At 42.5% G+C, this 24,710-nt stretch overlaps 4 protein-coding genes and 1 long non-coding RNA gene across 9 annotated transcripts; 4 read left to right on the top strand and 1 right to left on the bottom strand.

The window, feature by feature from the left end:
- The first annotated feature begins 294 nt into the window (after positions 1-294).
- On the top strand, positions 295-24,710 carry LOC117895664 (proton-coupled amino acid transporter-like protein pathetic). Of its 4 annotated transcripts, XM_034803486.1 has the most exons (7): positions 295-305; positions 11,175-11,178; positions 19,516-19,597; positions 19,681-19,745; positions 22,026-22,272; positions 22,343-23,257; positions 23,324-24,710. In XM_034803486.1, exons 3-7 carry the CDS (start codon positions 19,583-19,585, stop codon positions 23,489-23,491), a joined length of 1,410 nt encoding a protein of 469 aa, XP_034659377.1. In that variant the 5' UTR covers positions 295-305; positions 11,175-11,178; positions 19,516-19,582; the 3' UTR covers positions 23,492-24,710. The 4 variants fall into 4 exon arrangements, with proteins under 4 accessions (XP_034659377.1, XP_034659376.1, XP_034659375.1 ...); XM_034803485.1 differs by lacking the exons at positions 295-305; positions 11,175-11,178 and adding an exon at positions 14,080-14,241; XM_034803484.1 differs by lacking the exons at positions 295-305; positions 11,175-11,178 and adding an exon at positions 14,080-14,252.
- Positions 640-1,720, bottom strand: LOC117895667. Its single transcript, XR_004648947.1, has 4 exons — positions 1,593-1,720; positions 1,393-1,536; positions 1,027-1,337; positions 640-958 (listed from the first exon to the last, which is right to left on the bottom strand). It is a non-coding gene; the product is annotated as an uncharacterized LOC117895667 (long non-coding RNA).
- LOC117895663 (sodium-independent sulfate anion transporter) lies at positions 1,763-6,222 on the top strand. Of its 2 annotated transcripts, XM_034803482.1 has the most exons (6): positions 1,763-1,891; positions 3,671-4,275; positions 4,333-4,608; positions 4,658-5,330; positions 5,392-5,571; positions 5,781-6,222. In XM_034803482.1, exons 2-6 carry the CDS (start codon positions 3,682-3,684, stop codon positions 5,909-5,911), a joined length of 1,854 nt encoding a protein of 617 aa, XP_034659373.1. In that variant the 5' UTR covers positions 1,763-1,891; positions 3,671-3,681; the 3' UTR covers positions 5,912-6,222. The 2 variants fall into 2 exon arrangements, with proteins under 2 accessions (XP_034659373.1, XP_034659374.1); XM_034803483.1 differs by lacking the exon at positions 1,763-1,891 and having other exon boundaries at positions 5,659-5,798.
- On the top strand, positions 7,950-9,459 carry LOC117895666 (40S ribosomal protein S9). Its single transcript, XM_034803489.1, has 4 exons — positions 7,950-8,071; positions 8,261-8,503; positions 8,697-8,883; positions 9,167-9,459. Exons 2-4 carry the CDS (start codon positions 8,281-8,283, stop codon positions 9,342-9,344), a joined length of 588 nt encoding a protein of 195 aa, XP_034659380.1. The 5' UTR covers positions 7,950-8,071; positions 8,261-8,280; the 3' UTR covers positions 9,345-9,459.
- LOC117895665 (leucine-rich repeat-containing protein 59) lies at positions 9,689-12,004 on the top strand. The gene is made up of 4 exons (XM_034803488.1): positions 9,689-9,958; positions 10,455-10,514; positions 10,575-10,841; positions 10,916-12,004. Exons 1-4 carry the CDS (start codon positions 9,851-9,853, stop codon positions 11,465-11,467), a joined length of 987 nt encoding a protein of 328 aa, XP_034659379.1. The 5' UTR covers positions 9,689-9,850; the 3' UTR covers positions 11,468-12,004.

Raw genomic sequence — 24,710 nt, 5'->3', positions numbered from 1 at the left:
GTGCATACCTTTAATGACTTGAGATTCAAAAAAAACCGCCGAGTTTCATAGCAGCCAGCTCTTGACACCATTGAAAAAATAAAAACCAGCTACCTTCTGCTGACTTCTGTTCGCCTGGTACTTGGTCTGGAAATTTTCCAGTTTTCGGCCATTTGAGCGAGGCAATTTCAAAAGTTCACAGTGGCGCCCCAACACAGAGCGGCCAATTCTCAAACTAATCTATTTTAATTCCAGACTTGGCCGTCGTGATCGCGGGGGCGCCACTGTGCTAGTTTTTTCACACCGTGGCGCCCCAAAACGAAGCGGTAAATTCTTGAACTACGCTATTTCAGTTCCAGATTTGACCGCGGTGATCGCGGGGGCGCTACTGTGCACCAATGAATAAAAACTTTTGTTTTACAGCAACATGCCAGATTTATTTTGTTGTTTTATCCGCAATTTGTGGGCCGATCAGGACATGCCACACCTCCTCGTGAGCGGAAGAGTCTCCTGTATCCTTTGAATTCATCGAGGACCTCAAGGACTGCAGGATACGTGTGTTTTTCCTGAAATTGGGCATACTTTTTAGAATAAAAGGATCCCCCAAAAGAAAATGCTTAAGTTCCATAATCATTATCCGAGCGTCGTGATATACACCTTTTATTGATATATGTACAAAATCTACACATTTTGTTATGTTGTGTATTATATGTATTCTAATCTTAGCCTGCGCTCTAATCCGACTTGGCATTATTCTGAGTGGAAACCGGTCCCTTCGATGGAGAACTTGTTATCCAGATCGAAGGTACACTCAAGTTTGGACGGATCAACGACTCAGCAGCGTTTCTGCGGAAACAAGGTTGTGTTGACGGGGCATTCACTCTCCAACTGGAACTGTTGGGACATCGATTGGCGAGCCGAGTCCCATCGGCCATCCGTGTATTTGAGAGCAGCAAGAGACGCGTGCGCTTTCTATTTTCTGAAAAACAACAAATGGGAATACATATGTAAAAAGAAAGCTACTACCACAATCAATACACAACTTACCTTCTCATTGCACCGCTTGATACTACATACATATATGCATACGAGTCCTTGCTCATAGCCTAGGTAACCATCCAATCCTGTCCCCATGGAAAGCAATCCATTTCAGCTCTGAACATCCACATGTGTTTCGTATCGCGCAATCAATCTGCAAATTGGCATTACTTGCAGCTAATCTTCAGATGCACTGCAGTTCTTCGGTGAAAGGGAACAGTGCAGATTTAAGGTCCCGGACATGTCTTAATTATCGTTGCGCGCTTATTATCCATGAAACTTGTGATATGCGGCTGCTTTGGTTGTTTTGGTAACCAGGGCTGCAAAACGAATAATTGAACTATCGATAGGAAGAAATATTGAGTATATTATTACCATCTGACAAAAACTCGAAGCCATGAAACGGGGTGATAAGCGTCTAACTTTAAGACGCCAGGTGGCTCTTTCAATGCAGCCTTTTTCACTTTTTTTGTTGATCTTGTTTCGACTGTTCACGGGGTCTGCCATTTCGCGAAAGACCTGCAGGTATATTGCCACAATATTATGCATGTTATTATCTTTATTTGTATACTTACCTAATATGTTAGAGATGACAGCATAAAATCGGTATTCTTGTCGTCGACCAGGGCTGCGTGCTCGACCAAAAAGAAGAAGCGAATTGGCGGCAGCTGTTCCCTCAGCAGCAAAACAAATCGCCTACGAAAAAATGAGTCCCAATTAAAATTAAAATCCTATACCGTTTTGACAACAATTGCAAAAGATCACATACCACAATTGAAGTCCATCATTTGCACTCCAGTTGGGATTTCAAAACAATTAAAAAAACTCGGAAAAAAGTTTTGGGCTCGAGTGCGCTCTGCTGGGTGTTTCGCCGGTAAATAAATGTAGTGTTGTCTTAATTTCTAACAGAAAAATAATATCAGAGGGGTGCAGTGCTTGTGCGGTTGTGAATTCTTATAAATTAAATGAATTGACAGACAGTGTTTGTTTGCGGCGTTTCTTCAGCACTTGTGTGGGTATTTGTGTGTGTGTGCTACTTTCTTCCGCCTTGGCCTCTAAAGCCCAGAAGAGATAAATATTTAGCTAAATTTATAAATAAACCCAAGTAAACAATCTCGTTCCCTTGTTTGAGAGGGTTTTCGACGCACTTTTCAATTGACTGCCAACGAAAACTAGTTTGGTTTATTGACCAACGAGTGCAGATTCCATCACGCAGCTGCCAACAATCAACCGACAATTACAGTGCGTTGTCTCTCCATTCCATCCTCCCAACTGAGGGGATTTAGGGGAGAGAACTGATTTCACAAATTTCTCTAAAAGGCTAACAAACTCGCAATTTCATTTTAAAGCTTACACATTTTGCGTGTAGTGAACGGTGTGTTAGTTTTTCCGGCCCTTATCTTGTACGTGAGACGCGACCTTCATTCCCGAATCAATTCGAATGCTGATAAAAACCCTTGAATTGAATGGCCATAGACATGTCATTAGACCGTTGTTATCGCTTGTCCTTGGCCTATAATTCAATGGGTCAACTGGTCTATGGCAGCAAAAGCCAACGCTTAACAAACATGCAATTGTTTGTTCTTTGTAAACGCTCTGTTAAACACAGATTTTATATTAGAATAACTCTCTAAAGTGATTTATTACACAACTAATTTGATCAAAATTGTTGTGGCAATATTTATCTCATTTATCATGAATCTCAATTGTAAAATCATGTGCCAAACAATGGAACTCATGTGTCCCTATATGCCTTAATTGTTTAGATCGATTTGATCACGTTTTAAGCGAACCCAACCATACTCTCAACTCTCGCACTTGTTGAGCTAATTGGGGCCGGTCGTGTGATCAATGATTCTGTTGATCACAGTTCTTGGAGCACGCGAGCAACGCTCGCACCGTCTCTCTGCTCATTCTTGGGCCAGACAGTGCCCAAAGCGTTCGGTTCGGGATCGAATAGTCGTAGAATTTCTTGCAACTTAGAACGCAATCGAACGTGCTCAGCGGTTAAACAACAACGAAACATTTGTGCAAATAAATTACGTGAGTTCGACGAGGGGTTTAGAAATTGGAGTGTTGAAACTACTAAAGGCATGGCCTGGCATTGCTTGAAATGCCTTCAAAGTGGCCGGATCACGCATTCTTATTGTCAGCAGCCAAGTGTTACCCTGGCCGAAATAAGTGTACTCACATGTGTTTCTATTCAAAATAATCCTTCAGTAGATTCCCCGTATCAAGTTATATTTGTTTAAAAATAGATGCTACAGCTTGATTGATATTTAAGCTTGGGACCCTTAAGCCAACATTCCATTTTTATTTCACACAGATTATGCAAAGTTTATCTAACCTAATCCCTCTCTTTGTTGAATATTTCTTCTCTTCCCACCCAACTCTTCAGCATTTCCATTCAATTTGCTAATGGTCAATAACATTTCGATAAGATTTCAGGTATCAGGTATTGTAGACCACATTTATGACTATGCAAAGTGCGTGTTGTGCTGGTCAAGTCGTTGAACCTCAGTGTTAGATCTTTAGAAAAGCCGCAGGCAAATTACAATAACAGATTTGTTCACTATCCTCTGGCGTGAATCTCAATTCTGCTGATGAGCTTGTCTTATTAAATTCATTTCTCTTTTCCCTTTTCCAATTACAGACCAATCAAAAATGACCCTGAATGAGTGGGGATATCGATTGTTTCCGGGTCTTAAGTGGCTGCACGGCTATACCGGCCAAGATGCGGTGGCCGATATGATAGCTGGTGTGACGGTTGGTCTGACGGTACTGCCCCAGGGACTGGCCTATGCCACACTGGCGGGCCTGGAGCCACAGTACGGCCTGTACTCGGCTTTTGTGGGCGGAATTGTCTACGCTCTGCTTGGCAGCTGTCGACAGGTCACCATTGGGCCGACGGCTTTGCTCGCCTTGATGACCAGCCGGCACACAGGCTTCGGACTGGGCTCGGGACCGGCCTACGCCATCCTTTTGTGCCTCATCTCCGGTGTGGTGGAGCTGGGCATGGCTGTGCTGAAGCTGGGCGCACTGGTGGACCTCATTTCGCTGCCGGTGACAGTGGGTTTCACTTCGGCGACGGCTGTCATAATTGGCACATCCCAGCTCAAGGGTCTTTTGGGATTACGTGGAGGCTCTGGATCGGATTTCATCAATACCATGCGATCCGTGTTGGGGAACCTGAGCCAGGTGCGACGCGGAGATTTTACCCTGGGACTGGTTTCCATTTCGGTTCTACTGCTGTTGCGGGTGAGTTAGTCTCGTGCATGCTCGTACTTTGTCTATAACGAAAACTCTTCTGAACAGAAACTGAAAGACGTGAAGTTTGTTGGACGAGTGCGCAGCTTGAGGGCCCAGCAACTGATTAGCGGCACCATTTGGGTGGTAGCCACTGGTCGAAATGCTCTTGTGGTGCTCGTGACCAGTGCGCTGGCCTACAGCACATGCGAGCAGATGGACTCCTGCCCGTACATCCTCACGGGAAAGGTGAAGAGCGGCCTGCCTAACATCACGCTGCCCAAGTTTGAGACCACCATTCTGGACAAGAATGGCACGGAGCTTACGCAGAACTTTGAGCAAATGGTAAGAGTCGTGAAAAATCAAGGTCACTGCTTACTCTCTGTCTTTTTAGGTCTCGGAGCTGGGGCCCTCGATGCTGATCTTGCCCATAATTGCTGTGCTCGGCAACGTGGCCATCTCCAAAGCCTTTGGCGGGGCTGGGCTGAGTCCCACCCGGGAGCTGGTTGCCCTCTCCATGAGCAACATTTGCGGTGCCTTTTGCAGCTCCATGCCGGTCACAGGCTCCTTCTCGCGCAGTGCTGTCAATCATGCCAGTGGCGTGCGTACACCCCTTGGGGGCTGCTACACAAGCGTGCTGGTTCTTCTGGCTCTGGGACTGCTGGCACCGTACTTCCAGTACATACCGAAGGCCGCCCTCAGTGCGGTCATCATCTCAGCTGTGATATTTATGATCGAGTTTGAGGTCATCCGACCTCTGTGGCGTTGCAGTCGTCGGGAGTTGCTGCCAGGTGCCATTACCTTTGTGATGAGCCTGGCTGTGGGTGTGGAGATTGGTCTGTTGCTGGGCGTTGGTGCGGATGTTGCCTTTCTGGTCTACCGGGCAGCACGACCCGTTTTGAGTGTGTCCAAGCTGCAAACCATCAACGGCGTCAACTACATACTGATTAGACCCAAGCACAGTTCGCTCTACTTTCCTGCGATCGAGTGGGTTCGCTCTGGCATCTCTAAGGCCTTGACGACGCATGGCACTGCGCCGGTGATCCTGGACTGCACTCATGTGCACGGTAAGCTTTAGGCTACCAATTGGCTTTTATACTCTTCTGGAGCTTATGCTCTTTCTTGCAGATTTGGATTTCACTGCCGCACGTGGCATGGGCTCGCTGCACAAGGAGCTTGCTAAGGCGAACGTTCCCTTGTTCTTGATGAGCGCTCACAAAGATATCGGCGTCATATTGAAGGAGTCAACCAGCATTGATTTCCCCACGATAGATGGTCCGGATGACTTGGAATGCATTCTGGAACAAAGTGAGGACCATTTGAGTTCTCCCACTTGCACATTTTGCTTTCTCCTCCATCACCCTGACTTTGGGACTCATTTCCTTTCATTTACAGCTTGCACATCTGTTTAATCACCTGCCACACACCCACCATCCACACTCCATTCGCACGCACTCCATTTAGTCATCTTGTTTTGATTTGGGTTCAGCTCTTTAATTGGAATTTTCTTTTTGCAGCGCCCGACTACGAGCTGCACCTGCAGATTGCAGCTCCTCTCGTCGACTCTCGAATTAGCCATGGAATAAGCGATGCCAGTGACGCGTGCAGCCCAACCGAACTAAGTAGGCTCAATGGGAAATCGACTTGAACAGCTCACATGAAGCTCATTTGAATGTACTTAAGCATGTACTTACAAGTTTTCACACAATGCAGCACAAGTAGTTGTAAGGGTCACTTTGATATCTTCAGCCGTCTGGCAAACAATATTTGTTTCCCCCAAAAAGATTGGTCTCTCGTATTACACAGCTCTCTAGGCTTTCACTATCACCATTTCATTTACAATTGTCATTCCTAAGTCCCCATTTTATAGTATTTGAATAGACTAGGCATAAAATTGTATATATAAAGATAGTTAAGTTTATAATTGTTTTCAAATTTGTTCGTATTTGTAGCTACTTTTATATTAAATTGTTTATAACTGAATCAAAGCCGTGAATTGTTTTTTTCGATACAATTTAAATCGAAGAAGACAAGGAACGTACACCGTTGATCTCTATATCTACACAGATAACGATCTGGGACCATATTCCTGATCGGAAGAGTGATTTTATTTCCCTTTTTAAACAAGTTGCTCATTTTCTGGGTTTTGGAGGGGAACCTTTCTTGATGCGTGAATGACATAAAAGTACAATATGCAGCCGAGAGGTATTAAACAAAATGTGTATCTCTTCTACTTCCTGTTGCTTATATTTTGCCCGTGATCAAGTGTTCATTGCCTTGTCAGAATTTCATTATTTTAGTACATGTTTGTGTTCAGTAATTAATCCCAAATTTTAGTAATAAGTTTAACAAAAAATTGTGTAAAATTATGTTGTCTAAGAAAAATTTGGATTTAGTCACGGAAACTAGTCAATCTTCCGGTATAATGTCGAGCATCCGTTGTCTGCGGGAGAAGGAGCGTGAGGTGCTGAATGAGTGGCTTGTTGAAAATAAAATTGTGCTGGATGCCCGTACACGGCGCGAGTTCTCGGACGTGCTGCCAGTGGCAAAGATCCTGAAGAACAAGTACGGCCGTCTGGTGCAACTTCAGTACTATGTACCCCGTAGCAGCCAAGCGTTGAAGTTGGTCAATTGGATTGTATTCAATGAAAAGGTTCTCAAGTGCTTAAATGTCAATCTGTCGAGGGAAACCATGGAGGATCTGGCTAAAGGTAGTGCTTGGGCTCTCGATTCGCTGCTATATTTTGTTGCAACTGGTAAGAATCCGGGCTTGGGACGCTTCGTATCCAAGCCGCGCTCATACAGCATGCCCAGGCGGCAGCTAATTCGCAGTGACCCGGACTCTGCCTCTCATCCATGTCTCTTTATTAATAAAAATTCATTCAAAAATGGGTTTTAATAGGTGCGTGTTACTATCTCTCTAGTCTTTAGACTGTATCTGTAATAATTCTTTGAATTTACAGATGATGACATTATTTCAAAATAACCGCCTAAATTTGAATGGCAGCACTATACCAGAAGCCCTGTGGATTCCTATATTTAATAAAAATACATTGAGAAGTTGGCAAATATTTTACCTTTTAATTGATACTAGTTGGCATAACCGCCGAAGTCGTGTTACTTATCGCAAAAAAATATCGGTTATTTTGTGCCAGTTGTGTTCCTGCACTTAACATCGATTAATAAGCCCAATACACAGATGCGCGAAATTTCCTTGTGACAGAATCAGAGATGATTTTCCCATACAAACGATAAGAAAGCAACCCTGTTTTTGTTGGCGCCAGAATATTGCGGGGAGTACTCAGATGGGCAGAAAACATACCATAAATCCGGCCGATTGAATTCCAGAAACACAGCAGCAAAAGAAAGAATTAATCTTTCTTATGTCAACAGAATCAAGACACGAGGAAGGAAACAAGCAAAACAAGCGCAGGAGAGCTACAAAAGAGCATTAAACGAAGACGATTTAAAACTTATTAATGCAGTCGAACGAAAAATGATTATATATATATTCGAATTTTTTAATCTAATACTCGGTTCTCCTTTTATCAATTTATAAAAACACATACAGCTCCATATCAACACTAAAATAAAACACTCCTCCGGCTTTCGTAAAAAATTTGAATTTTTCACGGGATTCATTTTGTAAACAAACACAAATCAATGTACCCAGAGAGCATGCAATTGGCAAATATCGATAATGTCGCTGTCTCCCTGTACCATATATGTATTTCGATAATTTCATATATCAACATATACTTGTCATCCCTAATCTTCCGTCTCTTTCCCTTCTTTCGCCAACCGCAACGTACGTAAAAATTTCCATTTCTGCAAGATTAAGAAAATATATAGTTTAAAAATAAAAAAAATGTAAAATATTGTTAGCAAAGACTGTGTAAAGCATCAACGAGGACCTCAATAGATAAATCGGGGCGAAAACTATTGGGATGTTTGAAATTGAAGGAGATTGAAATCTAACCACACATTTGCTTTGCAGACGGTTGAATTGTTGGAATCATGGTAAACGGCCGCATACCGTCGGTCTTCTCGAAGACCTATGTGACTCCCCGTCGCCCCTATGAGAAGGCGCGTCTGGATCAGGAGTTGAAGATCATTGGCGAATATGGTCTTCGCAACAAGCGTGAGGTGTGGCGCGTCAAGTACGCCCTTGCCAAGATCCGTAAGGCTGCTCGTGAGCTGCTGACCCTTGATGAGAAGGACGAGAAGCGTCTTTTCCAGGGTAAGTGGTGGAGATGGAACATGGCGCTTGTGGCATGTGACATGATGAGCTGTATTAAATAATATAAATTCTGACACTTCTTGTCTGAACAAATCATTGACGTTAACCAATACACACTGAAGATGCTCCCAAACATGTGGCTACTGTGCAAGTCGCGAATTGGCATTAATTTTTGGTATTCCTCTTTCTACAGGTAATGCCCTTCTGCGTCGTCTGGTGCGCATTGGTGTCTTGGACGAATCTCGCATGAAGCTCGATTACGTGCTCGGTCTGAAGATTGAGGATTTCTTGGAGCGTCGTCTGCAGACCCAGGTCTTCAAACTTGGATTGGCCAAGTCCATCCATCATGCCCGTGTGCTGATCCGCCAGCGTCACATTCGGTAAATATCGCTTGGACAGCGACGGCAAACGTCGCTAGGCAAATTAGTCACAAGACAAATGTGTTGTTCAGTAAGACCACTTGGGAGTCGAACAGGCATAAATGCCTGCACCGGCTCTCAACGTCTTTTGATTGCGTAGATGACTCTGTTCACTCCAATCTTAATGCAAATCCCGCATTGCGTAAGTTGCACTGAACGCCTTGCCAAAACCTCGCAGCCACCACGTGCTGGACCTGTGTGCGCCAGAACTAATCGAAATTATCTTTTGTTTCCCTCCGTCTAGTGTGCGCAAGCAAGTGGTCAACATCCCATCGTTCGTAGTGCGCCTGGACTCCCAGAAGCACATCGACTTCTCTCTGAAGTCGCCCTTCGGCGGCGGCCGTCCTGGTCGCGTCAAGCGCAAGAACCTGAAGAAGAACCTGGGTGGTGGTGCCGCCGCTCCCGAAGAGGATGAGGATTAAGCTATAGTAGCCTGCCAATTCGACCATATGGCGCAAAATTTTATACAAGTTGAACATTGTTTTACAAAATAAATTTAAAGTGGCCAGAAGTTGACGCGGCTTCAATAAGATGAAATAGAGAGAAATTACACGGTTTAATCTTTTGTTATAAGAAACGGTACCCTTTGGGAGAGGTACATGGGCTCTTTCCATTTAAAATTTAGTTGAATGGCTGATATAACAACATATCGACGCTACAGCTGTTAAGAACAACATATCAAAACAATGACAACGCAACACAAATATTTTTCAACAATTCTTTAAATTTTAAAAAGTACCCAAAGTAATAAATTAACACCATAACGTCTCGTGCGCCTTTGTACATCGATAGCACATGTCGTGCCTCCGATAGTACTATCGATGTTCTGTCAGCTCTGCCGTGCGGCCGTGTTTTGATTCGCGTTTTGCGGCACTTGCTTATTTTGGAAATTAAAAACGGAAATTGACAGTGAAGAAAAGGTGACAAAATGCCGAAAGTCGGCGAAAAGGTTAAAGTGAACGTGAAGGATCGCGTACAGGATGAGGTCTGCGACCTGAGTCTCTCGGAGCTGAGCGAGATACCGGTCAAAGAAATTGTGAGTAATGGGCGAATTACTGGCTAATTAACACACCAGCGGCTATGTGGCTGGGCTGTGTGGTGTCTCCATCTGCATTATCCACCGTCCCCCTTCTGCTCGTTGAATTTTCTATCGTCTGGCAAAAGTCTAGTCACTGCCTATCTCGCTTGCGCACACAGCGAGAGAGAAGGAGCTCCAACTCTCAATGCTCTGGCTGCCTGCCGGCTGGCTTGCAATTAACGCTGACGTTGGTTGCTCAGGCAGAGGAAGTGATGTGTGTGTATGAGTGGTTGCTGCCTTGCTCAAGTGTCATGGTGTGAGTGTGTGGGAAAGTGCAGCCAAAACTGCTTGAGGGGGTTGATTTTTGGTCTTGCCACCCCTCTCTAACAGCCAAAAAAGTAAAAAGAAGGGAAATGGGATTTTAAAGTATGTCGTTTTCGGGGGTTTCTTTTCGGTGATGTGACCCTGCTTCCCCAAATGCTACTCCTTTTCAGTACGCCTTTGTCCTTTGCAGGCTTCGTTCAAGCGAGTCACCGTTTTGGATCTGTCTAGCAATCGTCTGACTAGCCTGGGAGTAAGTAGGCGGAAAGCATATAATAATAGCACATAGTTTATGGATATTTTCATCCTGCAGCGGAACTTCTCAATTCTCACTCGGCTGGTAAGGCTGGATCTAAGTAAGAATCAAATACGCAATCTGCCCGAAGATTTCGGATTGCTGCTAAATTTGCGTCATCTGGACCTCTTCGACAATTGCTTGGTTTACTTGCCTTTGAGCATCGGCCAACTGCGTCGACTTCGCTATTTGGATCTGAAGGGCAATCCGCTGAATCCTACCTGGGCGAAATTTGTGGGTACCTGCTCCACTCTGAAGGGCTGCCAAGAGGCGGCAAAGAACTGTGTAAGTGGGAAAGTGCCACTCCACTCGAGTGGGCTGAGTGGCCTCTTGTGTACAACTTTTCTCGCATTTTGCAGGTCAACGTCTGCATCAGCATGGAGTCCGTGGCCGAGCGTCAGCGTCTGGCCCAGGCGTCCCAAGAGCGTGAACAGAGTGCTGACCTCATGTCTGGCGGAGGGGATGCCCCCAGCAGTGCCCAGGCGAATGGTGCCCAGCCAGGGGCCAAGAAGTCGACCAAACCAAATAACAAGAAAGCGAAATTGAAGAAATTGGCCGAAGCCGCGGAAAACGACCTGACAATCAAGCCAGTAAATGCAGTGGGAGCAGGGAATGGAGCAAAGTCTGCCAACCAGAAGACAAATCAAAAGAAGAAATCGACCAATGGCACCTCCTGGCTGAATATGATCCAAAAGGTTGCCCTTTCCACACTGGTTACCTTCATGGTGCTCGTTGTTATCAATATACTCCTCATCTACATGATTATGTTCAAGAATCCGGAGATATCGGAAAAACTGGTGGAGTACATACCGCACCAGTATCGGGACTGGATTGTGACCAAGACGGACATCTTTCGTCTGCGCGTGACCGACTGGATCTCTGAGTTCCGTACTCCCCCGGAGGAACACTGACGGTTCATTTATTTGAAGCCATAGAGCGCTGGGGCTTCAAGTAAAACGAATCTCTAATAAAATTCGGATGCGTGCGCGTGGAGAAATCGGAAATGTGTAGACCACCTGAACAAACGAGTTATACGACTGCGACTTTTATATACCCCACTGTATTGTGTATACTACCATATACCCTCGTACTTTGCTAAACATTAAGCATTTACGTCCAAGGACAAGGATTTTTTAACACAGCCCCGCATCACACACGAACACAAGCACACACTCTGATGCTGTTACGGCTGCTGGAAACTCAACTAATATATCATCAAACAAACTACACTCAATCAACAAACAGAACTTAACTGGACTCAAGCCAACTCAATCCAAAGCTAAAACCTAACAATAGCTCTTAAACTCAAACTCAATAGTAACTGAAACGCAGTTCCAAACTGTGGCCACACATAGAAACTACAGACACAGTCAGACCAGAGACCCTCATAATATCTATATAGCTAACCATACAGCTCTGCCACAGATCACGGATCAGATCAGCAAACATACATAAATACAACGATATTCTGTAAGAATCTCCCGTGCAATCCTCAACTTGTCCGAAGTTCAGCTCAAATTTTATTAGTATCTACATTTACCACTCCAACTGATCGATCGATCTTCGGTCGATAGATTCAAAATCTCAAAAGTGTACCAACTTTAGTCTCTTGCTGTAAATTGCAACAAATTCATGCGGTTTCATATAATTTATGCAAAATCCAATTGTAATCTAAAAACAAAAAATATTGCTGATTTTTGGAATAAAGTTTTACATTTTAACAATAAATTAATCAATCCCGGAATATGTTGTCGGGAATAAGTGGCTCTCAAGGTGAGACTAAACTTATCAATAATAATACAATTACAGTTGTATAATTTATTCTTTAGATAGTGTCAATTGGTACACTTGTCAATTGATTTACATACAATTTCCTTTATTTTATATTATTATCTTGTATTTATAGACCCTGCTGGACACGCGAGTGTGTCCCTATCTTGGCGGATTTATTCATATTTTAATTGAATATAAATAAAATATTTACTTATCTCCCTATACTTACTCCATTGCTATTAATAAGCAAATCATTTCCTTCGAGTTCTATGAATGAACTTCCCAGATACTAATTGATTGAATATTGTATATATTTTTAGCCAGGCAGTTGATAAGCCCAAATTCAAAGTAATTTCGATTTATCTACAACTCTCTATGATGACACGAGCCGCCAGAGTCGACCGTTATGGTCTTAGCTATACAAACAAAACTTTTTATCTAACACATTCTGTCTCTAACTCATATGTACATATAGTATATAATATAATATATAATTTATTTTGGAGTTTGCAAAAGATTTACAAACGTACGCCCTGTAAAACCTGTTTAGATACGATGAACAAATTGGGAATGTAAATATTTTTACTTCAAGAACTTTCTGGCCATATTTCGTGCCGAGTTCATATAGTAATAGAATCAATCTAGATTCTAGAATCCTTTCTTAAGGATCTAAAAGTCTGCTCATTAAAGGTTGAGACTAAATTGTGTTCTCGCATGTTCCAAAGTCCGTAGCACTGAATAATTTATGTATAAATAAATAAATTAATTGATACATGACTTGCAGAAATGAATTTCATCAATGCCCATAACCGATAGAAAGTTGTAGAACGATAACGTATGTATGTATTCTTTGCGGGAGGTGATGATGCAATGTACATTTCACATTTCTAATCAAAAGGAGCAGCTTCAATTTAAAGTTTCGTGTTTCCCCCATTGAATTTTTGGCGCCAGGCTTATGAAAGTTAGAATTCTATTTCATCAGCAGTTCTGAGAGAGCTGAGACGGTAGAAGCAGACCCTTTAAGAGAGCTTTTGTAAGCTATGCGTTCCTTGCCATCCCTTTCCCTATAGTTTTGCTCTCAGCCATGTACAAATATTTGTATATGTATGTATGTATGTATGTACATACATTGCCGGTCTCTTTATGGTGGTTGCTTGCTCTCTCGTTTTCGGCTCGCTCTTTCAGTTCAGGGGAACCAGTGCTAAACTGAAACCACTGTGCGCTGGGCATGATGAAATTATATAGGGTGGTCCCGTCGGCAAAACGGCGCCCCCTACAATGCTGTCAATAAGTGCGAGTGTAAAGATTCTGCGTAGTAAGTCTGAGTGAAACGACAATGCAGTGTGCTGGTTAGCCCTTTAATGGCATGGGTAAAAAGCACAAATTGTTGGCATTAATTTAAATGCAATCGCATGTTGGAGCGATTCAAATCAAATTACATTTAACCAATTAATCAAATATATTTTTGTAAAGTTCAAAAATGTTTTAAAGGATCTTTAATTAAGCTTAATCTTTTAAATACATTTTTTTTTATAATAAATATGTAGAATTCCGGTTTTATTTGTAGTATTAATGCCAAAAGTTGATGATTTTTACGCTTAGTGTATTGCAAGAAAAAGAGATGAAGTTTTCTTTTTTATTTAGGCGATTAGGCAGCCGACGGAGGCACCTTATACAATTACATCATGGCGCTGGGTATATAAAAGAACCGCATTAGTGGTGACGCTGCTGAGTTTCTTTTCGACGTTCGCACGTTAATTTCACGTTTCTGAGTGCCAGCAGCCACTGCTACAGTGCTACTTTTGAACTGTTGGCATTAACTGAGTGTCGAGTTGTGGAATATGTTGTATATTTATTGAAACAAACAACAAAATAAAAGTGTTAATATCTCTGTACAGTACACGCGGAAAAAGTAAGCAAAAAATGAAGGCGGCGTGTGAATGAAACCTGAAAATCTATACATAAGTTAGGAAGAAAAGACTCGGAACGAAGGAAGCACATGGCAGAAAATGGGGTTTGGTCTCAAAATAGCAGCGGCAGAGTGCAACGGCAACAGAAGAGTCACGCACACATGTTATGTATTCGTATTCAAAAGTATTCAGAAAAAAAGAGAACCCGCGTAATCCATTAAAAATGTGAAAAAAAATTATGCACAAAAAACAAAGCAAAATTATAGATAAAAAGGGCTTCAGCAGTGGCCCAGTGTCAATTATAATTAAAAACCATCGGACAGAACCAAAAAGAAGACCAGAAAACTGAAAGAATAGTTTTTCTGGGACACGCGTGCAGTCTTGACGTCGACAGCGACGACAATTTGCCAACGTTGCACCTGTCCCGTTATTTGCTTTATCTTTTTTTAAATTTTTCGCCTACATACATATCTCCCGTGACACTCTGCTCCAAATTTTTGGGGACTTCCAACGCTTAGAAATCATGAATGGAATATAATCATTTTCGTAATTGCGCGCGCTTTCTACTTACTTCAATTTATGTGCGGTGCTGTTGTTGTTGTTTCGAGTGTTTGAGTGTACGATAGTTCAATGGCTGGGAATAGGTTTCCCCCATTTGACTTGCTGATGTTCCACGTTTCTTCTATGTATGTACATGGCAATACGTAATTTAATAGTAATTGAGCATTTAATCCAAGGGAAAGTTCACGCGATGTGTGTGGAACGGATAACCAGGCTGACTGCGACCCATGATGGTATAAGCCGGGGCCAGTCTACCTAACTGCGTCAATGCACACCCACGACACATCCACACTCCCTGCCATTAGAGCAGCTGACTCATCCAAGGACAAACCCAAATGCATAATCAACCTCGAAAATAGCTGTAAAACAAAAAAGGTTACAGAGCAAACCAACCTCCTCTAACCGAGGTGTGAGAGAGTGTGTGTGCGCGTGGTCCTTATCTCGCCCGTAATGCGCGAATTTTGTTAGTCCGTTATTGATTTTAGTTTTGCTGTTCTGTTGTTGTTGCGGGTAATTAACAAAACAGAACATTTTACAAGCCTCATAGCAAAATACGCAGTAAAACTGTAACGTCAGAGACTGGAGTCCAACCAAAAGAGCGACAGAGAGAGAGAAAGTGTGTTGTGTGTGGGAGAACAGAGTGCGTAGGCCGAGACTGCAACTGTTGCTTGCGTGGGAGCAACGTCTTGACAGTTTGACATATTAATGCAGGCAAAAGCGCGACGGAGATGCAAAGTCTCTTTCTAGGGAAATTTACTGCTTGAAAGAACTTTCATTCGAAGCAGAGCAAAGCTTGATGTAAGGGCATTTAGCCCTCGGTGCACGTCTATCATCCAGTTTGAAAACACCTTTCGTTGTTTACCTCTATTCTTGTTGTCCGCCTGTCTGTGTCTTCCTTTCGCTCGTGTCTGTAATTTGCGCAATTTGTTCCACACCCACACACATTCAAACCCTACACTTGACCGCCTTCTTAACGGTAAATGTCGTGGCTACAACAGAAGAACCCACCCAGAACTGTCGGAAATTGATTTATTCTAGGCATAACATATTTTTCCGCAACACACACCTTAAAGAAGGTTGAAAAATGACCGGATATCGATTGAACCATTGAACATACGGTTCAAAAAGTACAGTTGATAAAGTTCTTTCCCATAAAACCGAATAATAATGCCCAAAAATATGCGAAAGCCATAAGCACGATTGTTTATGAGAATTATCTAATACGATAAAGTGACCTTTGCATATTCAACTGTATATAAATAAGTATATGAATACATATACATATGTGAAGTGTTATCAGAACCAGAAGTTATGCAAGGACCACAAGCCAACACTTGAACAGACTGCATTTGGTTTTGTGACTTTATCAGATAACAGCACTGACTACTTGTGGCACTATCTACGGGTTCTTCCTAGAGGCCTTTCCACGTGTCTCCATTGATAATAATGGAATAATAATGTGCTTCCAGTCGTGCATTATTTGGACAGCATTTTTGTTTAATAAATTTTCTCTAATGACGTCAAAGTTGACGATGTTTAGGGGATCTTTGAGCTGCCCCACCAGAGAAAGCAGCTGTTTAAATATTTTGTTGAGCTAAGGTAAAGGTCACTAAAGGTTGATGAGAGCTGTGGAACATCAATCCTTAGTTAACGGCCAAAATGTATCGCTTTTGATAACAGAAATTGCTTTTTAAGCAATCGTGTTCTATGTCACCTTCCAAGAACCAACTACAAGTTCGCTATCTGGGAAAGGTAAAGGTCACTAAAGGTTGATGAGAGCTGTGGAACATCAATCCTTAGTTAACGGCCAAAATGTATCGCTTTTGATAACAGAAATTGCTTTTTAAGCAATCGTGTTCTATGTCACCTTCCAAGAACCAACTACAAGTTCGCTATCTGGGAAATTCCTCCATAAAAAACCACAAACTGAACTTCAAGTTGTCATCGCTGTGCTGACAGCGATTCGACGTGTTTTGTTTCCCTTTAAAAATCCCCTAAAATAAACAAGAACTGGGAGATAGGAAATACAATACTTCTATCTGTTGGTCAGCAGATAACATCAGAGGCTCCAGTCTCTTTTGTTTGCAGAGTGCATTCCGTCTGTTATCTTAGAATAAGAAAATAGGGGGGAAATCCATTGGATGATGAAATGTTGGACAAACTTTTCTCTATGCCGCCGGCTGCCGGTGAACTTGATGCTAAATATAAACACATGTCGAGGAGTATTTTCTAAGAATGAAAGTATCATGTTATTGCTGACGCAAAATTCGCGTACCGAAACGGAAATAACAATATTATCGCAGAGCGAAAAGGGCTTTGGTACCACCGATTGTAGAGCAAATTTTAACAAGAGTCAAATTCAACGGTATCTAAAAATTTATAGAGTCTAACAAACATTTAAGGGGTGCAGCTTCCATGAAAATAAATTCATAGAAAAACCCGCTTAACACGTGGTTCCATTGGTACTGAAGAGATCGACCGTGTGGTTTTTCTCAGGAGGACTACTTACTACATCAAGAGAGAGAGCACACTATATTTAGGACTATTATTTATGCCCAGATGTTCATGGCATGCAACGGCGAAGATTCTCACGCTACAAAAATTCGCTGTCTTCGTCAATGTTAGACCCTATTAATAATAATAAGACATTGGTGTTCTCGACATATGTATGCACGATGTACAAATGTACATAAATACATACATAGAATGTTTTACACATTGCTAAAATGTCAATTTCAAGGTTTTAATTCGAATTTTTGTGATCTGTCACGTCTTAACGAGACAGGTGATAATCAGTTGAGTGATCTTCAGGCAGTTCTGAAATAGATCTACAAACAAAGAGAGCGAGAAAAAATGTAGAAATCCTAATGATGCTAATGAGAGCTTTAGCAGAGAAAGAGAAACAACACTTTGTGTTTATTTTATCAGTGTAAGGTAAATACAAATAATGAGGAAAACGGAAAAACAGAGAGCTGTCTCTCTCTCTCTCTCTGTTCTCTGTATAACAATGTGTGAATATTTATAAAATAAACATATGTACATTTTACATATATTTTTCAAGATTTCTTTCATGTACAATGTATTTAAATTATCCTATAAATAGTTCGAATAGTAAAAGTAGACACGCACCCACGCAGCGAAATTTCAATTGAAATGATGCAATGATTGTCAATTTTCGATCTAGTCATTGCCCTCGAATGTCGGATCAGTGGTCAGTGGTCTGGTCTTTCATGCCGTTTATGTGTGCTTTGAATCGATTGGTTTTTGGCAACGTCATGCACTCCCTCTGCGCTCACGCAACCGAAAGGAATGATAATGCTACATATAATACTTGTATCTTTCGATCAATCAGCATAGCGCGAAAAACCAGTTCAGACTGGTTGAAAACCTATGCGATAAGGGCAGACAGACTATCACTAAAAATATCACATATCCGAAAAGTAAATCACACACACCCAAAAACAAAAGAGCACTGAAAAAACCAAACAAAATGTGTGCCAACTTTTCTGTTGGGTGCCGTGCCGCCTCACTAGGTGAAGGTTCTTTTCCCCCAAAATTGTGTGTGTGTGTGTTGCCAAAATATGATGTTTCTCTCTACTGGGAGGAACACTAAAATTTTAATTCATTCATTGAGCAGGCTTAATATTGGAAGGAAACTCGCTCTCATATCTTATCGAGTTGTACGAGTGCCCTGTGCGTGATTTGATGACGGTATTAGATAATAAATAAAACACAGATACATAGACATCAAACGTGAATCCATTTCAATGTCACATTTTACTGCAAGACAATGTAAATGGCTGCTTCGGGGAGTGCAGCTTCCCAGACAGACGACCCCTGGGTGAGAGGTCACCCCAGTTCATTGAACCTTGTGCTGAAATATGGCCAAATATGCGGAATGGAACGTGGAACATGACCACAACAAACGGCTAAATACTGCCCACGAAGCGTGTGTAGAGAAGGGAAACAAATACGGGAGCAAGCCCCAAATTTATTCACATAAATATATCATTTATCAGATCCCACTCGACACCGACTTCAGCGTCGCAATTTAACCCTTGAACGGCGGGGTTCTTCTTCTCTTATGTTTTGGAATTCTTGGGAGCAATTTGATGACAAGGCCAGACCATGCTGAACAATAGTCGATTTTGGGGCGAGGGCAAAGTACAGACTACATGACAACACGACACTCCCACTCACATGGATATGGACTGTGTGTTGGTTTTTGTGAAAACTCGCACATGTGACCGGGATTTGACGTATTAATAATAGATATATGCTAGGGGGCCCACAACAACCTGAAACAATTAACCGAAAATGTGTCATTGACGAAAGAACCCATATGCTTGATCTAAAAATAGAGACTCATTAGAGCAGCAGGTTGAAACCAGAAAATGAACTGAAATCTAGAGAAGAAAAATGAAAGAATGGCTCTTTCATTTGTATGCAAATTGATCTGCATCAATTGATTCAAACTGCTTCAAATTGAAATTGAGCAGCACAAAACAATTAAACGGGGGCGGGTAGGGAGTGCGACTGTGAGTGGAATTGTAAGTAATTTAACGACACGAATCGCAGTCAATCAAATCGAATCAAGTGAGAATGTCTGGCTTGGAATTCTATTAGTTTAAGGATTGGCGGCAATATCTTGTCTCAATTAAAATTCATTATTAAATCAATCAACAAATTGTATTCTGTTCTCCCTTTGATTGCAGTCTCTATTGTACACTGAGGAAAAAGTGACTTGAAGAGCAGACAGACAGACACCACACCACACCCAAAATGGTGAACATTGTGGTAAGTAGTTTCTATCTTTTTCTATTCATTAATTGCCAACACTCATTCATTCGTTTGAATTGTATATTTTTGCTGCTGTACAGGATGGCGGCGCCAAGCCTGCGGCCCAGGAAATGGAGCAGTTCCTGCCGGGCGAAGGAGGAATCAAGTGAGTTTTTGTCGTTTGCTAAAAATAAGCAATGTATTAAGCGATTGCTCATGTGGCATGTGTGTGCCAATTAAGGGATAGTCGTGCTAATTGGTTCATAATGCCGCCATAGGCAATTGACTAAAAGCTGCTGACATGCTCCACTCCGACTTTGCCCCGGCTGACTTTTGAAGCTGCCCGGAACTTTAGACGCACCGAGCCAGCGAGCGCCGGCGATTGATTCCAATTACTATCTGCCAGACTGCAAAGGCAGCGCTTTAGAGCGGGGGCTTAGATCACGGACTTAGTGTTAGTTACATATTTGATAACGAGGTTGGATCATAACTAACTGTATAATCAAATAGTCTGGTGCAACAACTCACGTAACAGCCTCGACCGTAGCCCTAACGAGTACTAAAGTCAATATAATGGAAATTCCAACGTTAGTGCGCAAACACAGAAATAAATCACCTTACATCAATGCATATGAGTGATAGTGAAGTTCAAGGGGTCTCTCAAAAATATAGGTATACCTTTTATGGCAGGTATTATCTGTAGCTGGCAAAGGTTTAGCAGCCGTTGTATGAATGCAAACTGTTTGCTGATCTGCCTACCAGATGCAAATGCGATTTTCATGTAAATAAACAGAGAGATAAATATGCATATACTTTCATTTGGCTTGTTTTGATCGTTAAGATACCCTTTAAAAGTCCAGAAATATGCCCTTCAAGATGATCTTTGATCAGGGCAGCTACAAATCTGAAAAACACATACGGTCTACGGTGTTTGTTTGCCTTTTTTTTTAGCAGGAACTTGTTGTTTGGATGACAGATTGAATCAATGAACTACAACTGATAACCCCTGAGACGTTAGCTCTTGAACTGATACGAATTTTTAAAATGGAAAAACAATAATCATATATTTATAATTAACGATAGTATAGTGTACTTTACGCAAATAAACAAACAAATATCAGTTTTAGTTAGCAACTGTTGGATGGTGTGACAAAAAAACTGTTCCGTCATTCAAATTACTTACATCCGGCACTTAAAATATGATTACCATAGAAATGTACGCTAGCTGTCATGGAAAATGTTTATAAATGTAATATTAGCATTAACTATTGAATCATTCCGAGCATTCCGCGTGTCTGCTCACAGAGCCATGAACTTGAAATTCTTCCAAGCTTAATCTATTTTTTAGTTAAATGATGTCTAACGAAGCTATGATCTATTTATAAATCATGTGCTCCTGGTCTTAGGAATGTTTAATCTTTCAAAAGAGTGTGACATTCATGCTAATTCATGGCCAATCCATAGTCAGTTCATCTTTCGGCTTGCGACAAATTTCCTCATTTCACAGTCTATTTCTGTCTACTATTCTTATGATATTAAGTAAAAGATAATTTAAATAATTCAAGAAGATCCTTTAGATCAGTAAAAAAACGGGCAGGATATACATATATTAGGCAAAAAATCAGCGCACTCAATTATTGCTGCTAAACAAATATTTGACATACCCTAACTACATGTCGCAGTGGCGACATCTGACGCCACATGCATGCGAATTCTACACCACACAAACTTGACATGCAGTAAAGCACGTGGCGCCACCTACCGTTAAAAGAATGCGTTCCGATTGCCGTTTAGGCGGATGTTTGGCTCCTAGTGGAAGCCTTATTCTGATCTCCTCTTTGTTCTGTGCCGAAGAAAATCCCCAACGTCATTTCTTAGAGAGAACTTATAGGAGCACAGCTGCTAAGCGAGTTGCTGCTTCGACCTGTGAGTTTGCTGCTAGACGCTTTCGTTGGCAGTTTTCTTATTTTATGGCTGATGCAACCGAAACGGCAATGCGAGTCAGGCATAGGAATGGAATGGAATGAGATCCATAGATTCATGCGATCAATTGGCCCGAACAGGCCAATCAGAAGTGGCCTCACCAAATTCGGACTGACAACAACAGTAGCAGTTTTGTGCCCCTTCCTCGCCCCTTCCCGACATTAAATTACAAGTGTAGTATTATGAGCCCAGACCAGACCCCCGGCCTACCCCCGTGACATGCGAGAGGCGGCAGTTGTAATTGCAGATGCAGCAATTCCGTTGCAAGAGAATTTCACTGTCAGCAGACATATAAGAAAACGCGACACTTTCGGGGCGAGCTTCAGTTGTGGAAGACAACAGCCAGTAACAGCATGAGAATGAGCGATCAAGAACCAACGAATGTGGAGCTGAGGTTCCCCTCCTCAAAGACAAAAGTTGAAAGTGCAAGAACCTAAACCAAGTTGTTCTCTTTTCATTACAGATACCATATACAGCCACGCAAATCGGACAACGAGCAGGGCCTGGGCAACACCGAGTTCAATCCGTTTACACATCGCGACAATGAGCATCCCACGAGCGATAATGAAACGCTCACGCATTTGCTTAAGGCCTCCCTGGGCACTGGCATCCTGGGCATGCCCATAGCCTTCATGTACTCTGGAATTATAATGGGAATCTTCGCCACCATCTTCACCGCCTTTGTGTGCACGCACTGCAGTTACGTGCTGGTAAGTGGCCAACAACCAGCCAACCATCTTTCATTTAGCTTAAATCTAATCTAATTTATCTTTCTTTCAGGTTAAATGCGGACACAAACTGTACTACAAGACACGTCGCACCAAGATGACATTTGCTGAAATTGCCGAGTCTGCATTCCAGAAGGGCCCCAAGTGGTGCCGGGGATTTGCTCCCGTGGCCAAGTTCTCGATATTGTTTGGCCTGTTCCTCACGTACTTCGGCACCTGTTCGGTGTACACCGTGATTGTGGCCAAGAACTTTGAGCAGTTGATCGAGCACTGGACGGGATCCGCTGTATCCTCGCGTCTGCTCATCTGCGCCCTGTTGGTGCCACTGATCCTGATTGCTTGGGTGCCGAATCTCAAATACTTGGCCCCCGTCTCGATGGTTGCCAATGTGTTCATGGGCCTGGGTCTGGGCATCACCTTCTACTATCTGACGCAGGATCTACCACCCGTCGAGTCGCGCAATTACTTGGTGCTGGGCACCTTGCCGTCCTTCTTCTCCATCACCATCTTTGCAATGGAGGCCATCGGAGTGGTGATGCCGCTGGAGAACAACATGAAGACGCCACAGAACTTCCTCGGCCTCTGCGGAGTGCTCAGCCAGGGCATGTCCGGCGTGACACTCATCTACATGCTGTTGGGTTTCCTTGGCTATCTGCGCTACGGTGAGGACACGCAGCAGAGCATCACCTTGAATCTGCCTGTCCACGAGTGGCCCGCCCAGGCGGTGAAGGTTCTGATTGCTTTGGCCGTTTACTGCACATTCGGACTGCAGTTCTATGTGTGCCTGGAGATCGTCTGGGATGGCATCAAGGAGAAGTGCACCAAGCGCCCGATGCTGGTCAACTATGTGCTGCGCACTGTCCTGGTGACAGCTGCCGTTGTCCTGGCCATTTCCGTGCCCACAATCGCGCCCTTTATGGGCCTCATCGGAGCGTTCTGCTTCTCGATTCTGGGACTGATATTCCCCGTAAGTTTACCACGGAAATGACCTAAAAGTTCTCTTGATCGAGCTCCGTTTATTTCATTGTTTTAGGTGCTCATTGAGCTGGTCATTCATTGGGACACTGGATTCGGCAAATACAATTGGATTCTGTGGAAGAACATTGTCATCTGCATCTGCGGAGTTGCAGCACTTGTCTTTGGCTCCCTGGCCGCCATCCGAGACATTATTGCTGTCTACTCCGAAGTGGCACCTCAATAAGTTCCCCACCCGTGAGAGGAGTTGAAGGATTTGAGGAGGATTGAGTTGCCCCGAGCTATACCAATGGGGTATAGGAACGCTTAAGGGAGAGCCAGAGCAGCGGCAGTGGATCCGCTTCCTAGAGATCATCTAATTATTGTTAGATGTAAAACCAGCGCCCACATTTTGTACATTTTTCGTCTGTTGCTTAGTGTCGTCTGTTGATTATTTCGGGACCTGTGGAAGCGTATCTACAATACACTGAACAAGTGCCTACCTACTACTACTGCAACTACACACACACAGCACCAACTATGCCACTATGCCGGTTAAGCACGTTTAGAACACTTGCAATTACATAATATAAAGTAGAGAGTAGAGAGTATACAAACACAACCACCTCCGCCACGTAATCTAAGGTAGTCGATAGGTCTGGAGGCAGGGAAGATGCCATTTAGCATGCATTTAGTACACATCAGGTCGGAGAGCAGGTCGAATTGATTTCAAGTGATCTCTTAAAGTTCCCAACATGTTTGCAGAATCCTTCCGATAACTGCAAACTGTACTAAATGCACTTGATGAGCGGGCAAACAAATTTTCGAATTGTTTTACGTACGATTTAGTACAGAGCTAAAAGCAAAAAAAAAAAAAAAAAAAACAAAAAAAGACTTGGGTGGTCCTGCAATCTCTTCAATTAGGGCTCGTTACTCCTTACCAGCCCTCACTCCCTCTCTCTCTCTCTCTCTATCTGTACTAAAAGAAGAAAAAGAGTATTACGAAAGCAAGAAACCAAAATTTGAATTCATCTTTCATGCCCCTCCCCAATTTTTTTCCTATTTTCCACCGCTTCTTTAACTTTTGTTTTTTAGCAAAAAAGAAGTGTGTTGCCTACATTAATTTTAGCATGTTTTAGTTTGTAAGAAAAGTAAGAAATACTTTTAGTTAACGAGAAGATAGATGCTTTTGCAAGCGGTTCGATCCGCTGCTAAACTACTCAGAGAATATCTATTTTGATACAAAAGCAAAGCAAAGCAAAGCCTGCCCTGGCGCCTAACAGTGTGCACACATATGAAACATACATAAAAAATACATAAATAATATTCAATTGCCACGATATTCACTGTACTTGTTGTTGCATACAGTCTTTTTTGTATTTTAATTGTAGCTTTAAAAAACATTTACGTTAGCGAGTGCCGAAATCCATCGATTGAGTAAAAATAAAAGCTGAAATTCTTTTTTA

The sequence above is a fragment of the Drosophila subobscura genome, chromosome J (genome assembly GCF_008121235.1).
Source record: "Drosophila subobscura isolate 14011-0131.10 chromosome J, UCBerk_Dsub_1.0, whole genome shotgun sequence".
Classification (NCBI taxonomy): Eukaryota; Metazoa; Arthropoda; class Insecta; order Diptera; family Drosophilidae; genus Drosophila; species Drosophila subobscura.
The sequence above is the reverse complement of the archived record's forward strand: the minus strand, read 5'-3'. Positions and strand labels throughout refer to the sequence as shown.

Coding starts and splice junctions, on each gene's coding strand:
- LOC117895663 (XM_034803482.1), top strand. CDS start 3,682: ATGACCCTGAATGAGTGGGGATATCGATTGTTTCCGGGTCTTAAGTGG. Junction 4,609..4,657: donor CGCAGAACTTTGAGCAAATG/GTAAGAGTCGTG, acceptor CTGTCTTTTTAG/GTCTCGGAGCTGGGGCCCTC. Junction 5,331..5,391: donor GGACTGCACTCATGTGCACG/GTAAGCTTTAGG, acceptor TCTTTCTTGCAG/ATTTGGATTTCACTGCCGCA.
- LOC117895666 (XM_034803489.1), top strand. CDS start 8,281: ATGGTAAACGGCCGCATACCGTCGGTCTTCTCGAAGACCTATGTGACT. Junction 8,504..8,696: donor CGAGAAGCGTCTTTTCCAGG/GTAAGTGGTGGA, acceptor CTCTTTCTACAG/GTAATGCCCTTCTGCGTCGT. Junction 8,884..9,166: donor ATCCGCCAGCGTCACATTCG/GTAAATATCGCT, acceptor CCCTCCGTCTAG/TGTGCGCAAGCAAGTGGTCA.
- LOC117895665 (XM_034803488.1), top strand. CDS start 9,851: ATGCCGAAAGTCGGCGAAAAGGTTAAAGTGAACGTGAAGGATCGCGTA. Junction 9,959..10,454: donor AGATACCGGTCAAAGAAATT/GTGAGTAATGGG, acceptor TGTCCTTTGCAG/GCTTCGTTCAAGCGAGTCAC. Junction 10,842..10,915: donor AAGAGGCGGCAAAGAACTGT/GTAAGTGGGAAA, acceptor CGCATTTTGCAG/GTCAACGTCTGCATCAGCAT.
- LOC117895664 (XM_034803486.1), top strand. Junction 19,746..22,025: donor CCGGGCGAAGGAGGAATCAA/GTGAGTTTTTGT, acceptor TTTTCATTACAG/ATACCATATACAGCCACGCA. Junction 22,273..22,342: donor CGCACTGCAGTTACGTGCTG/GTAAGTGGCCAA, acceptor TCTTTCTTTCAG/GTTAAATGCGGACACAAACT.